This window comes from Lonchura striata, chromosome 2, assembly GCF_050655825.1.
Source record: "Lonchura striata isolate lonStrDom1 chromosome 2, ASM5065582v1, whole genome shotgun sequence".
NCBI lineage: Eukaryota > Metazoa > Chordata > Aves > Passeriformes > Estrildidae > Lonchura > Lonchura striata.
This window is the reverse complement of record NC_140704.1, coordinates 59,679,611-59,695,713: the sequence shown is the minus strand read 5'-3', so window position 1 is coordinate 59,695,713 and position 16,103 is coordinate 59,679,611. Positions and strand designations below refer to the sequence as shown.

Genomic DNA, 16,103 nt, shown 5'->3' with positions numbered 1-16,103 from the left:
AGATTTTCAAGTCTGAATGAAGTTTAAAAAAAACAAAAATGGGTCATCTTCAGCTGACTCCTCAGAAGATTGACTATCTCAGTCCTTTGCCTTGGGCAGCTATTTGGTGATGAATAGTCCAAACTGAGTGGTACTGGTGTACACTGGTACTGTACACAAATAAGGAGAATTTCTACCAGCAATACCTTTAATATTGCATAGAATAGCATCCTATTTGACCTGGAGACAGTTCTTACAGAGAAACACAGTCCTTGTCTTAGAGGGGTAATTAGGTTTGTCTGTATTATTCTGAGCACTGTATTTCCTTGGGTGAAGTTGAAGATAATAACAATAGAAAAGCAACTACATTGACGTCATCTCCCCAGCAAAAACTTTAGGATAATAAGTGAAGATTTGTTTTTATCCAACCTACATTATTTGCATTTGTCTTCATGCACAGACAGGATTTTTTCCAGTCTTACTGTGGTTGCTTGTGTATTCAGATAATTTGAAGCATCAGTCGTAGTGTATGGTGTGCACTGTAAGATGACTTTCAATGCCTATTGTAAAAACCCTCGAGTCAACCAGAACTTGGCAGGTTAGTGCACAGACAGTTAAATCTCCGGAGAGATATCTGCATAGTTCCTATTTTCCAGAAAGCTTTCAGACTCAATTGGAAAGGCTAAAATAGGAGAGTATGAAAAGTGATTACCTCAATGGTAGCAATTTAATGTTTTAATTTTTTTTTTTTAATTCAGACATCTTTTGTTTCTCTCAGCAGAAAAAAAAAGTTTGACCTTTTTCATCAATCAGCTTTCAGGCTGTACTGAATACAGCTTTAGAAACCTCACTGAGTGTTTTTTATTATGTACTTGAAGGATGTTTGTTGAACTCTTTATGACCTGACCTTGCATGAGTAGAAATCTCAGAATTTTACAGAATGTTATAGCAAGAGAAGATATTTGTATAGCAAATATTATGTTCATAACATGTTTTAATTCCTCTGCACTCCAAAATGGTTGCTGCAGATTATTGCAGGAATGAAATGTTTTGTTTATGCTCTGCTGGTAGTGGTACCAAATGTATTTGGACTTCTGTTTCTTTAGTCATCCACTGCCTTTTACAAAAACTAAAGCTCTAGTAAGCTATTGCATGTTTATTTCAAATATGTTTAAGTACAGCAAATTGCACACCCACATGATTTTCAGTTTTCTTTTGGCCACCTGGAAAACTATGTGAATGACTTTTCATCAGTGTGGCACAACAGAAGCAAAATTTACGTTGGAGCTCCTCTGGGCCTCATCTGCCAGTCCTGCAGGGCTGTGTCCAGAGGGATGGGCCAGGGACAGAGCCTGGTGGTACAAGTCTGGCTGCCATTTCCACATAAAGGACGAGCATCTGTTAGGAAAGGTGGATAGTTTTGAGGATGGAGATAATAGAATTAAGATAGGGTTCAACAGTACAATGTTCAAAGACATTCATTGAGAAGATTTCAAAACTCTACTGTGTCAGCTCTTCAGAAGGAAAGAGCTCCAGAAGGGAGCATTTGTGCCAATTAGTTAATCTCAGGGGGGAAAGTGGCAGAGAGGGGCTGGTGAGGGCTGGCTGCAGCCCCCCATTCTCCATCCCCCTGCACTGACTGTTCCAGGGGGAGGTGGAGAAGTTGGAAGTGAAGGAGTGAGGTTGTAGGTGAGAAGGACTGAGGAAGAATGGTGTAATTTTATTGTTTGTATTTTTTTCCCACTAGCTGAATAACTAAGGAAATATTTAATTTTTCATATATTAAGTTTGTTTTTCCCAAATCAAGTCTGTTTCGCCTGTGACTGTAATTAGTAAATGATAATCCTGTTTTCATCCAGACCCATGAGATTTCTTATTCCTTCCTGTTCTTCCTGTTTTCTGCCCTCATCCCACTCATGGGGCATGAGCAAGCAAATGGGTGAGGTATTGCTGTTGAGCAAAGTCAGCCCCACCGTACAGGCAGGGTATGACTTGGAAAAATCTGATGGCAGTATGGAAATACACAAATCCAGAAATAGACCAAGCATGAAGGCTAATAACTGAAACAAATTAACAATATTTGCAAGGAGAAAAACCAGTAACAGCAGAACAGATTAATACTTTTACATTAAAAACTTGAAGGGGTGATTTGAAAATTTCTTTGTAAATGCACAAAGTGAGCAAAAAAATGGAAAAACATCCAGGAAAAGAGAACCATTGGGGGAAAAAGGGAAAAAGGACAAGAAGGGTCAATTCATAACCTAGCTTTTATGACAATGAGCATCTGTAGTAGTAGTCAAGGGCTCCTATGACACATGAAGTATTTTTTTTTTTTTTTTTGTGAGAGAAGTATTTTATCCAAAAGGAAAACTTTATGATACTTGAGCTATGATGAAAGGGATCAGAATATTAACTTGAATTCTAAGGCAATTTCTGGATGAACAATGAAGATTTCATGCCCAAGGGTACATTTTTGTAGAGTTCCTTCCAGTGGGATTGGGACTGCAATTCTTATGCAAGCCTATAAGCAATACAGTGTGTTAAAAATAACATCAAAGTTCTTCACCAGAATTAGGTTTGAGGATGAAGGAGGCCCCAATAAACACACTGTATAACAAGATCAGTTTAAGAGCAAAAGAGTAATTTTATGATTACATCAATAACATGTGCACTACACATCTCTTAAAGGCATAACTGAAGGCATTGCTGCATTTTTAATAATGTGACTCTATTAAAGCATTTATCCTTGCTTCCAGATAATATCATATTTCAGATGTAAAAGACATTTTGGGTCATCATTCAAAATCTGCTGTACTGAGACTAACTACATCCTCTAAGTGCTTTTCGAAGTCTTTTGCTTTGTTCTAAAACTGCTTCGAAGCTAAAGAAAAGTCCTTCTTGAAGAAGATAGACATTTCCTTCAAAAACTTTTTGTGTAAAATTTAAGTTGTTAGGAAAATGTGGAGAACACTACCATCAATGTCTAGCTCAGGAAAAGGCTTGCTGCAGAAGAACATGCCATTGCTGCTGTATTGGGTTTGCATAAACTGCTTCTGTAGAAGCTGCCAGAAACTTCTTCCAGGTCTGGCAGAGCCAATGCCAGCTGCCTCCAGGACAGATCTGCTGCTGTCCAAGGCTGAGCTAGTTAAAAATGATGGCAACTCCTCTGAGATAACATATTCAAGAAGAAGAAAAGTTACTGTCGGATCTAATTGTGGCCAGAGAAGACAGAAGTGAGAACATGTGTGATGAACAGCTCTGCAAACACCAAGGTCAGTGGAGAAGGAGGAGCAGGAGGTGCTCCAGGCACTGGATCTCAGATTTCCTTACAGCCCATGGAGGTCCATGGGAGTGCAAAGATCCACCTGCAGCCCATGGGAGAGACCCACACCAGAGCAGGGGGATGCCCAAAAGAGGGCTCTGAACCTGTGGGAAACCCATGCTGGAGCAGGCTCCTGCTGGGACCTGCAGATCTGTGGAGAGGAGCCCACACTGGAGCAGGTCTCTTGGTAGCACTTGTGGTCCCTTGGGGGACCCATGCTGGAGCAGGATGTGCCTGAAGGACTTCTCCCTGTGGAATAGTGACCCACGCTGGAGCAGTTTGTGAAGAACTGTTGCCCGTGGGACGGACTCACATTGGAGAAGTTCATGGAGAGCTGCCTCCTGTGGGAGGGACCCCACAGTGCAGCAGGGGAAGGACTCCTCTCCTTGAGAAGTGGAAGGAACAATGTGTGATGAACTTACCATAAACCCCATTCCCTGTCTCCCTGTGGCACTGGGAGGAGGAGGTAGAGCTGGGAGGGAGTGAGAAAGGGAGGGGTGGAGGGAAGAAGTTTTTAAGGTTATATTTTACTTGTCATTATCCTGCTCTGACTTTGATTGTAACAAATTCAATTAATATCTCTAATTTGAGTCTGTTTTGTTCATGAACAGATCATTCATGAGTGATCTCTCCTGGTTCTTAACTCATGAATCCTTAATTATATTTTTTCTCCCCTGTCCAGCTGCAGAGGAGAATGAGAGAGCAGTTTTGGTGGGTGCCTGGCATCCAGCCAGGGTCAGCCCACTACAGTTACCTAACATGACCAAAATGCTAAGTGCTAAAGCAATTACAGTCCTAGTAATTTAAATAAAGAAATCACATTTTCCTGGAGTATTTTCAAATAGAAGAACAAAGCTCCAGAAAATTGACTGTGGAAAATAATCCTCCACTCCTCCCAATCTCCAATAAACTAGATTAATTAATTTATCTTTTGCAAGAATAATTCCTATGGTTCTGGCAAACTGATTCAGCTACTCAGAAGAAACAGACTATTTTGGAATAGGAAAATAATCTATGTAGCAGATGTGCCAACAATTTCAATGAATTGCACTCTCCAAAATGATACCATGAAATGAAAAAATCATCTTTAATTAGAAACTCCATTTAAAAATATCTATGTACATATACTGTTATGAAATAAAGACAGAAGTGCTGCTAAACAGTCTCAGAGCTGCTAAAGCTCTGGAATAAGATAGTTTAAAAATTATATTTATAAATGAAATTTAGAGCCTAATGGTGTCACAACTGTCTTGACTAGTCATAGTCCAAATAAGCATAAAAGAGATACACACTGGGTTTTTTTTAAATACAGCCTCTTCAGAATTCAGAAGTATCTGCTCCTTGTACATATGAAGGGGAGAAATAGAGACTTTCAAGGTAATGTTCAGAGCACCTAAGGTAGTATTTTGCTCTTTGGTCACTTTCATTGGGGCCCTCTCTGCAGCTATGGACTACAAAAGGAAAAGCTGAAGCCCCCAGTGTCATAATTTACAGTCCTAAAACAGCTATAGAAAATGAGGCAAAGCAAAGATCAAGTAGGATTTATGCCTTGTTTAAACTGGCATCCATATTTTCTTTCATTACAACCAGAGTATTTTTGTATTGTGTCTTGTGGGAGAAGGAAAGGCCTTTAGCAAAGCTCACTGGATTTTTGGATAGAATATTAATTTAAATGCATTTTTTCTTTCTCTGCTTGGGCTTTAATTCTCCTCCTTTGGCATTTTTTATTCTATATCGAGTGGAACCAGGTATTATTGAAATATTTACAGTTTCTTCCAGAATAAAATAGTAGAATTAATGTAGTAGATATAATTCAATACCCTTCACACTACGACTGATGTGGAAATATCATTTGTTAAAGCTGAGAAATATCAATAGTGGTGTTGCAAGCAGCAAGGTCCATGGATTGGCCCAAGCACAAGAGTAGGTTGTAGGAGACCTGATGTTGGTGCTGTTGGTCTACCAAGGGACTTCAATGCACAAAGGCAAATGATTTTCTTGCTCTTCCTATAAATAGTTAAAGTTAAAAACACTAAGACTCACCCTAAGTCTTTCATGCACTTTAACAGAGGGGCAAATGTTGTAGTTCTGCGATATCCTGAAAAGTTATCCACGATGAAATATCAGCTTCTGTCTGGAGAATCTGAGATAGCAATCATTGCTCTCTTTGAATAGCTTTTCATTTTATGTTTTAATTTGATGAAAAAAATAGCAGCTGAAGAGAACAATCTGTTTACAAGAAAATAAATAGGATTGGCCATCCCGTATTTCATTCATTCACTGTTCATCTTGGCAAAAAGCAAGCATTCAGCATTAAAACCTGAGTTGTTTTTTACTTTTAATTTTGAGCTCTTAAATCAGAACTCTCCAGATCCTCTACAAGTTTCACTGTGTTTTATACTTTCTGGAAATAGATAAATTACTCTTTTTTCTCCTTATATAGAAGCTGATATCATCAAAATATCAAGATACTAAATTACATCTTCACGGAATCTTGTGTAGTCACATTTATGCTTTAAACACCTCCAAAAGGACTAATACCAGGAACCCGAGGTCCTTAAAACAACCTGTGAAGAGCATGGAATTTTAGGGTGAAACTGAGAACACATCAAGTAGATGCCTGCAAAGGTGAATTGAATTCAAGCAGCTGCCAGATGCTGAGCGTGTGTAACCAGACTCATCAGCAGGCACTCATTCCATGTGACAGCACTGCCCCTCCAAAGCCCATATGTTCCACAGTATGGGCTGAGGTGCCCAGACCAAATTAACACTTGCCTTGACTCCTGTGTAAAGATCCTGGCAGTGGATCCCATCTGCTACCATTGCACTTCACAACAGAGGGCAGTTTGTTTTCAACAAGGATGCATTTCCATCTGGAGCACAGAGTCCTTATTCTCCACAGCACCTCAGAAAAATGACTGAATGTTCCAATTGAACTTCCCTCTCTATTTCACCAGGTAAATCTCTCAGTGAATATTTGCACTGCTGCTGGCACTGTCAAAGTTAATATTGTACCTGTTTCATGGCCGAATGGAGGGAGCTAGTCTGCCTGGATGCCAGTCTAGTAGATATATCCAGGACTATTTGATGCTCCAGGGAGCAATTTAAATTTTGCAAAAAGGTACTCTCAGACATACAGCAATCATCTTGGAAAAAAACCCAGCCCAAAGCCCAAGCATTCAACTGGCTGTGTAGCAAGTGTTTGAAAATTCTTCTTGTGGGCAGGGAAAGTAAGAAAGAAAAAGTAGAATTTCTGCTGTGAAGCAAAACAAGAAGAGTTCAAAATGTATAAATAGAACTTGTTGCTTTCACTAGCCTTTCTGAAAAATCTGCTTTCTAATTCCAGAGAACCTTTAATCTACTAATGTAGAAGCACATGCTCTATTATTAACTGAGTATAATGTAGTGGATAGCTATAATTACTTCAACAGAATAAGAAACAGTATTAGCCAGTATGTACTATAAGTCAGGCAAGATATTTATTTTGTCAGCAGTTGGAATATATAGCTGCTCATGTTTGTTGCTATTTTATATTCATCATTACATTTATTTGCTTATTTACAAACTGGTATGAAGTGCTACTGATCTTTCCAGCCAAATAAATTACAAACTATAGACATCATGAATATTATACAGAAATATGAATTCCACATGAATGGAACACAAGAATCGGCGGGGGGGGTGGGGGGGTGGGGGGGGGAACACAGAAACAGATGGTCACTCTTAAAGATTTAAACCAAATTCTGCTGAGAAAGAAGATCCGAAGGCTAGGAAATCTATGCTGCCAGTTGTGTACACAGTAACTTATCCATCCATTCAGTTTAGTATTTGCCAGGGAAATCACAAAACCCTCTCAGGCTACAACAGCATATAATCTCCTTGAATGTTTTCCTAAGCTCCTGACTACGGAATGCATAGATAAGTGGATCAATGATGGAATTGCACATGATGAGGATGAGGTAGAAATTAAAGTGGGACATGAAGCACACACAGTAAGGGTTGTAGGGGCAGGAGATGTAGAAAATCAGGTGTAGGAAAAATGGAGCCCAGCACACAACAAAAACTCCAATCAGGATAGTGAGAGTGATGGCCCCTTTCATGTTGGCCCCTTGACGAACAGGGCCAGTCCCTGGAAGAACAGCAATCTTTTTTATGTGCATACGAGCCATCATAAACATGTGGACATAGAGGGATGCCATGAGAATGAGCATAGTGAAGAACATGCTGATTAGGCAGATGATGACAACACTGCTGTCAGAGTAAATGATGAACAAAATGCCTGAGACTGTGCAAGCAGCCCAGATGCATGTGATGATAACCCCTACACGCTTCACTGTCATGATATTATGGTACTGGAGGGCATAAAAGATAGTAAAGTACCTGTCCACTGCTATTGAGAGAAGACTGCAAATTGATGCAAGCAAGGAACTGCAAATGACTGAGTCGATGACATTATCAATGTTTATGGTAAAGCTCTGTGCATCTGTGTCTGTGTTGTTTAGCAGGGTGATGACAATGGTTTCTGATCCATTAGATACACTCACTAGCATGTCAGCCACTGCCAAGCTACAGATGAAGAAGTACATGGGAGAATGGAGGTTCTTGTTCTTGGCTATCGCCACAATGACCAAGATGTTCTCCAGCAAGCTGATGATGCCCAGAGTCACAAACACTTCAGGGGACACAAAAAGTTGCTCATAGCAGCCTCCTGAGGAGTGGCCCTTCACAGTGCGTTCACTAGCTCCTCCGTGCAGTCTGTAGCTGTGGTTCCAGAAATGGAGAGGCTGGAGTGTCCCACGATGCTGGGTGAAATTCATCTTATGGAGATGTCTTTCGGCTTCCCGCTTTTAAAACTTCTGTTCCTTTTGCATTCCTTTGAAAACCTTCTTTGGCTTTTCAGCTTGGAAAAGAAAAAAAGAAGCTAGGACCGAGGCAGGCAGCAGTTCAGAACACTTCGACTACTGTGAAAAAATAAGATTTCAGACTCAGAAGAACTGGTTTACACCCTTACAGACAGAGTTTCTGAATAGTCATTGCATTTACCTTGGTGATCTATGTCACAGAGTCCCAACAGTCTCTATGTTTTAATCAGATTCTCCCATGGTTAGTTCCTCTTTAGTTCACTGGAATGCTGCAAGGCTTTTTTGGTGCTTTCCATTAAAGAGATGCGACCATAAAATGCCCAAATGACTGCTGCGGAGCAGGAACTATTGTCAAACTGTAAGCACCACTCTCACTGTCAGGCAGTGCATGCTGGCTGCCTGTTTCACCGTGTGTGGAAGAGAAAAATATTCAGGGCACTCTCCGCCTCTGCTTTTCTTTCCAGCCAATGGGACTCAGGACTGCAGAAAGTGGAGGGGCTGCTGATTCTGAGCCTCTGTGAAACATCACACGGCACGGCACAGCGGGTTCAGATGCAGCACGAGTTACCAGTAGCTACAGGAAAGCAGACAAGCTACCAGAGATTTGCTTCTCTTCTTTAGCTTCACAGAATAATATTTCAGTACTGATTTTCAATTAGCAAAACTTTCAGAACTGTACTAGCAATCTTACAGAAGTCTTTCAGCTAAAGTGATAAATTTTATTTTTCAGATTCAGATTTGTTCTTGCTCCTTCTGTGGCACAAACTTGTTCTGCTTTGTATGTGCAGCAAAATATGAACAGGAAAGGGAAGAAAAATAATATATATTTCCTCATGGTTCTCTCTCCTTGGTCCCATTTGCCTTGCTATTTTTCTATGCCTTAGCTGTCCATTTCCAAGATGTGTGGCAAGGTTGCATTATACTCTCTAATAAGATTATTATCATTTTTAATGTATGGAGGCAAGATAAAGACCAAAACCACCATGACTCAAAGTCACAAATGACATAATAAACTGTCCTAAATAAAGTCATTTTTTCCAGGTAATAGACTTCTTAGTAATCTTATTGAGAAGAAAAAGATAATGGAGTTGATTGCAGAAGCCCTGTCATCATCAAGAATTAAGATATTGGGCAGAAAAAGAAATCTCAGTATTTAGAACAGTTGAAGGAAATCTGCAGGAGACAAAGTTGGAACCTGTAAGAAATAGAGCTCATACAGTGGCAATGACACAAAAGCATCAATAAATCTCCTAGAAGTCCACATGGCCCAGGAGCCCTAGAAGCACAGGGATATCCCTGGACTTACTGGGCATGAGCTGAAAGTCTGCTTGTGTGCAGTGTGTTAGGAAAAACCCTTGAGAATAAAGAAGAAAAGAATGCCAAAGTAACATGAAGAGACAGGACAAAAGTTGTTTTGCTGTTACATCTTCAAGCATTGCAACTGAGGTTTGAAAAAGAAATATGCTAAGCAAAGCCTAAAACACAAATGGATTTTAAATGCCATAGGAATTTCTGTCACCATATCTGAGAGTAATATTTGCGATTGAATTGTTTGAAAGAGCATTTCCAGTTGACTACCAGTCAGGTTTTGGAGGAGTCTGCACCTAATGCAAAAGTCTATTTTCTATAATGTCTCAAAATATTTTCATCTTCAGTGTGTTAGCTGGTTGAAAAGTGAACCACCTAATAAAGAGGTACAGGATGACAGAATGCATGTAGAAGCACAACTATCTGTATTTAACATCTCAACATCAGGTTGAAGTGTGATTTTACTTTCACGTTTGTATTGCTGCAGACCTATGGTTATGAAGACCTATATTGGAAGAAAAGCCTCAATCAATTTTTTTCTGGCCCCTTCTTCAGCTAGGTTGCTTCATAAAGCTGAAACATAAAGTACCATGACCAACAAAATAACTTGTGGCACAGGAAATCCCACATTTATCAGTTTGGATTACATAATTTATGAGCAGAATGCTTGAAATTAAATAGTTTGCTCCTGAAAATGTGACATTTGCTTTACTGTCAAGACATAATGCAAGCAAGAACTCAAGAGGATTTTTTATTTAGTTACTGATCCTCAGGCAGTATCACTGTTAGTGATACGGTATTCACTAATTCCTGATACAGACAGCTAATGCACACCTAACCATTAAAGAAAAGAACTATAAAAAATATATATAAAGACTGATGTGGGAGAACAGCATCTCCTCATAACCTTCTTTTCTACACTTGAATCTAGAAATGTGTAATCTTCAAGTTATCCCAGGAGAGTAGCCACTCAACATCCCTTCTTTCACAATATTCTCCATGCTGGAAATGCCCACAATTCAGGGATCTCTCTCTTCACCTACTTAGGTGGACTTAGATCAGGTTAGCCTGTCAAGAATAGAGAGAAGCTTCCTCCAAGGAGTACTGCCCCACTTGTTCCAATTATCTGTCAGTCTATTCCCCTCCTGGTTCCTCATTTTCTCTGCACATTATCTCCAATCTTATCACTATATATGTTTTCATTTGCTCTCTCCACCCAGAAGCTATCCAGGTGATTCCTTGTCTGATTTTTCACTGAATGTGTCATAAAAATGTAATATTGATTATAAAAATGGAAAGAAAAGCCTACTTTTCTCCCCACCCACAATCATCACTCCCCTCCAAATTTCTGCTTATGCTTTGTATTCTTGGGGCCCAATTGTTTTGGTGCTTTCCACTCATATTTGTGGAATGAGGTTTTATAAGCAGCAGACTTAAGGTAGCTTAGCAACTTAGTCGAAGCACTGAAGAGATGATGCATCATCAGCCTGATCTAACTAAAAGGCAAAACAAATTATATGAGCACTTCTTTAAAATGAGAGAAGATGTATGTGCATCTAATTTCTTCCATGGAAAAAGATGGATGCATGTCTCAGGCTCCCATTTAATAAGAAATAAACCACATAATGCTAAAATTGTTCAAAGTATCCTAGCTCCCTCATGACTGAAGACATGTTAATATTTCAATTATCTATTTCAAAGATGAAAGGAATATTGTCTAACAGATATTGCCTAAATTATTTCTTAAATTTTAAAAACTAATGCTGTGACAATATTTTTTCGATAGTAATGGCCTGCAAGCTTCTCAGCACCTTGGAATACCAACCATGGTTGCAGAAAACTAGAAACTGATTACAGTGATATACTAATATAAGCTCCAGCTCTTAAGAGAAATAAGCCATCAACAAAGATTTGAGCAGAGCCTCCCCTTTTAATATAACTCCCCCATGTTCTATGCTCTGTTTGGAGATACGCTTTGACACCCTCTTTCCAGACAGGGTTACAGCCATCTCCACCTCACAATATTTTCGAAAGATTAATTATCTTCTGGCAGTTGAATTTGAAAATCAGAACAAAGCATTCACTGAAATCAATGAGCAGTCCCAAAAGTGATACAAGAAGACAGGCAGAGACATGAGCAGGCTGTACATGTCCACTGTGGGAGAAAAAGAAAAACAGAGGGAGTCCACCCAGGCCCTTTCCTACTCAAATGCACAATGTGTGAGATCCCGTTGAATCCCATGGCCACATTACTCAAGCACAGTGATAATATTTAGCACCTCAGCATCTGTAAGAGTGGTTGTGGGAAGCTGGGTAGAAGGGGTAACCAAAGAAACAGATTATTAACATTTAATTAGTCCCTTGGCTTTGTGTGACTATGCTGGTACTGTCCAAAGGGTGATGCTGCATTTACATGAACAAGCATAGTTCATGGAGGACTTTGATTACATGTCCTCAGATCCAGTTTTTCTGTGCATTCAAAAACTCAAGTCTATAATTGTAGTAAAAACTGCAGTATATTTTAGCATGCTGATTTTGAAATTAAAAAAAAAAAGAAAAAGAGCCAGGTAATTAAACTTTGGAAGTTTCTATGAGATTTTAGTGTGCATCATCTCTCTATGTAGCAGTGGCAAATTCCACCTAGCACTCAAGATACTCACCAAAATTATGAAAATAATGCAGTGTACTTCTACCTCCTATCCACAGATGTCTTTGGAAGAAGCATTTCTTTGATTCTTTCTAGTTCAGTAAATTAGCCTCTGAACAATATGGGTACGCTTGTTTGCTCACATTTTTGGACCAGTAGTTTTTTTCTGGTCTCACAACATCAAATCTCTGTTCTTTAGTCTGTCCACCATTTACCCACCAGCTTACTACAATCTGAAAATCTCTAGGTGATGCAGTCTCTATTAATATCCCTGTTAGGAATGGAATAATTAAAAAAAACCCCAAATATTCTCCATTGCTTCCCAGTGTTCAGGATTTTGATCACTGTATTTTGGGACTATATGCAAATAAAAAATGTTGGTCAGTGGGAAACTGGTCTAATATCTTTTCACCTGGCATTTTATTATGATTACCTCATAATATTTATCTTTTAAAGTGAAAGGAATTTTTAAATCAAGGGACTTCGGTGTCGAGAGCAGGAGTCTTTGTAGCTTGCCTCTTTTCCTCATGTCTTTTAGTTAAAAGAAAAGGAGAAACACTTAATCAGTCTGGAGACTAAAAGCACATAAATGTTGATTTTTCTGCCTTATGATACATTTGTGATTACTTGAAAATGAATAGAAATTGAATGCTTTCCATTAAAATGGCATGAGAAGCACAGAGGCTTTAAACACTAACCTGTTTACATCTGATCTCATTGCTATTTTAGGTGACCAGCATTGTGATAATGGATACTATTAAGTTGCAGTCAATGCAGCAATGACATCCCTGTAGTTTTTTCTCCCTCATCCCATCTTTCACAAATAATCAATTTTCTTTTCCTTGCTTGTAGATTTAGGTGCTTGCTGTTCAGACTCATCTGAAGTACTTAGTCCAAGGGACTCCACAATCTCCTCGGTGTTACTATCCCTCTCTAAAAATCTCTCAAAAAAACATACAGCAGCATCTGGGTTTAAGTACAAAATAAATATTTCCATCAATCCAGCTCATCAAACCAAAAAACAATAACACTGATTTATATATATATATATAAATAAGCAACTATTTAAATTATTTATGATTTTTAAAAATAAGCTGTTAATCTGGTCATTTCCTTTCTTCATGACCTTTGAACATACATATAGTGGAAGTAATACTGCTAATACTCTTCTCCACTTCCTATATGCACCTGACAGGGCCATTTTCAGCACTACCATTCTTTGTCTCACTTTAGATCATGAGATAATTTTATATGACGAAGTTTAAAAATATCTTCACTTTTCTAGTTTATCATTGTGACTTTTCTACCATAATGATACTCAGTTTTTATCTGTGTGAGAAATGCTGTAACATTTCATTCTAGCTGAAAAACAACCTAGTCAGTCCCGCTGTCTAACCATGAAAAATGGCATGTCTCATTATAGTTGAATAAGAAATAGAGAGCCACAGCAGAAAAACTGGAAGATCATCATCTAAAGAAAGCCCAGGATTATGCTGTGGGAAAAAAAAACCCAGCTGTTTTGTATGATGTCAATGACTTCAGTTTCTCAGAAAAGTTCTCTGAATGGCAGTGTAACCAAAAGTTATGTGAGATGGAAAGCTACTAACTGGCTTGAGTCTTTCTTTCAATCTACTCACCTCTGAGTGTGATTGTTGTTACTCCAATGGAAATGCCAGACAATACCATGTAATCATTTCTTTAGTGGCTTTACAGGAAGGAAGAGTTGTGTACTTAAGTAGGCACTGTTCAAGATGCATAGTTTATGTCTGAAAGGGCTTACATACATACACACATACATTCTGTTACCAAAAACCAGCTTATTTTAACCCTCACTGAATGTTCTGCACAAAACCTTGCATATATATACATATTTATATCTGCACAGTGGATTTTTAGGGTTTCCATTCATTTTGGTAGCTCCTCTAAGCACTCTGTTTCTTAGTAGAGATATTGAAGCAGTCTTGGACAGAGTCTGCAGGAAGTGCTTAAACTACTTGTGAATTGTTTTCCTCCATAGGAGTTCCATTAAGCAACTAGAAATCCCAGAGTCATAATCTGACATAAGATATAAAGCAGACACACCAAGTGATGTGACAATGAGTGAGTCAGGCAGCAGCAGTGTCAGGATTAAGACTAGATGAAAGGACAACCCTGAGAGTAATTCCCTCAGGTAAGTGTATTGTCACTGACACACAATCCAAAATTGTCATTGTTTTCTCTGAGAACTGGACACAGAAGGGGAAAGTACAAAATGTCTAGACTTTTGAAGTGTTGCAGAATGTCTGCAGTGATTTGATTTCCCAATAACCTCTTTACAGCAATCATCAGCATATGGTGAGAAAAAACCCCCTTTCATCTTGTGAAAACTGCTGTTCCTCCTTTGAAGATCTCTGGTACTTTAAAAAAGTCTGAGTTACAAGATTATATTGATAATGAAGCTGACCCAATGGAAAGCAGAAATATTTTATTTTCAAAACTCTTGTAGAAAAGTCTTCTTCTAAAATTCAGGGGCATGAACCAATTCCTGTTTTTGAATAGCAGAATTGATCTGGGTCATTGCTGAGAACTTCTAGCCCTCACTGAAGGGTTATTTTTCATAACCTCAGGAGGAGTCTCCTTTCTTCGCTTTTTAGGGGAAAAATATATGCCTTATAAATAATTTTCTTCTCTGCTCATGGCATACAGATTTTATGGCTTTCTGTGACAGAGGCTGATGACTTTCTGCCATAACAGACTCTCATGAAAATGAAAGGTTGAAAGTATATATAAGAGCAGTGTAATAAATTGAGTAGCTCGTGTCTTTACGTTGTTCCAAACTCCACACTCTACGGTTGTTTGAAAAAAGAACAGAAGGGAGAGAAAGTAGCCATGGTAGAAGATTAATACTTGAATCACCCTGATGGTTGAGAAATCAACCTGGACTCGGAGATGCTTTTGCTTCAACAGACAAGATGGGACTACTGGTAGTCTAAATCCCAAAAATGAGTTAAAGATTGATAAGGGCTCAGAAGCGGTCTACAGAACTGTGGGTGAAGGTATATCCCCTTTTAAAGGTGACCAAGAAAAGCTCCAGAGTTCTCAAGCTGGACTGAAATTCTTTAATGTATTAGTAATATTTTATCTCTCTTTGTACAGTAAAGAGATTTTGTTGAAGCTAACTGTTTAATTGAGAGACTAGAGTGTTGTTTGAAACCTTTGAGAGTTAAACAGGGGAAAACAAAGTACCAAAGGATCCTCACATGCCATATGTAAAATTTTTCAGTGAGGAAGGGAATCTCTGCAGTTGTGTAAACTGAGATGTCAAATGGTTTTTGGGCATATTTATTCAGTTAGTCCCCTACTCCAGAGTGACTCTTACTGTGGCACTGTGGGAGCAACAGAGATGAGATTTCCTCCTCACGTCTGCAAGAATGAGGTAGAGAATTGTAAACATGGGATGCAAGGGAAACAAAGCCAATTTAAATGCATGTTACATTTCCTTTCCAGTAAAGGAAAGCAGAAAATAAAGGTAAAATCCCTCCAAGGACTGTTAGCCTGAACATATATATATATATATATATATCAATATGCCAGCATGCAGCACCTTAGGGTACTGTGAATTCCTGCAGATAACTGAAAAAAAAATTAAACAGAAAAAAGCCCTGAAAATGTTAAAAAATTAATCACATAAAGAAAATCACAGAAAAATTAAGAAATGTGTAAATAATGGCCAAGCAAGCAAAAGGTTTTTTCATCACCCTGGGAAGCTTGAATTAGCTTACTCAAAATTTACATGGCAGATAGCTACATCCTGGGAAGAACTGACTGATTCAGATTTCTTTCTGAGAAAGGCAACAATTTCCAGCAATTATTGCTGATAATATTAAATAAAACTTCTTTAGCAAGTTATTTTAGGAACAGACACTACAGTGTCTTTTTCTGTCTTCAAACTCAGATACACAAAGTACAATTAAATCATATTGTGTGTTTTCCTAAAAAATTCTGT

The 16,103-nt window shown here is 38.6% G+C and overlaps 1 protein-coding gene across 2 annotated transcripts; it reads right to left on the bottom strand.

Moving 5' to 3' along the window:
* Window positions 1–6,758: 6,758 nt before the first annotated feature.
* MC4R (melanocortin 4 receptor) lies at window positions 6,759–8,631 on the bottom strand. Of its 2 annotated transcripts, none has more exons than XM_021552326.4 (2): window positions 8,345–8,631; window positions 6,759–8,262 (listed from the first exon to the last, which is right to left on the bottom strand). In XM_021552326.4, the coding sequence occupies exon 2, from the start codon at window positions 8,116–8,118 to the stop codon at window positions 7,123–7,125; it is 996 nt and encodes a 331-aa protein (XP_021408001.2). In that variant the 5' UTR covers window positions 8,119–8,262; window positions 8,345–8,631; the 3' UTR covers window positions 6,759–7,122. The 2 variants fall into 2 exon arrangements, with proteins under 2 accessions (XP_021408001.2, XP_085427121.1); XM_085570995.1 differs by having other exon boundaries at window positions 6,759–8,201.
* Window positions 8,632–16,103: the final 7,472 nt, after the last annotated feature.

Bases quoted from the DNA above. Each gene is read 5' to 3' on its own strand.
- MC4R (XM_021552326.4), bottom strand. From the start codon at position 8,118: ATGAATTTCACCCAGCATCGTGGGACACTCCAGCCTCTCCATTTCTGG.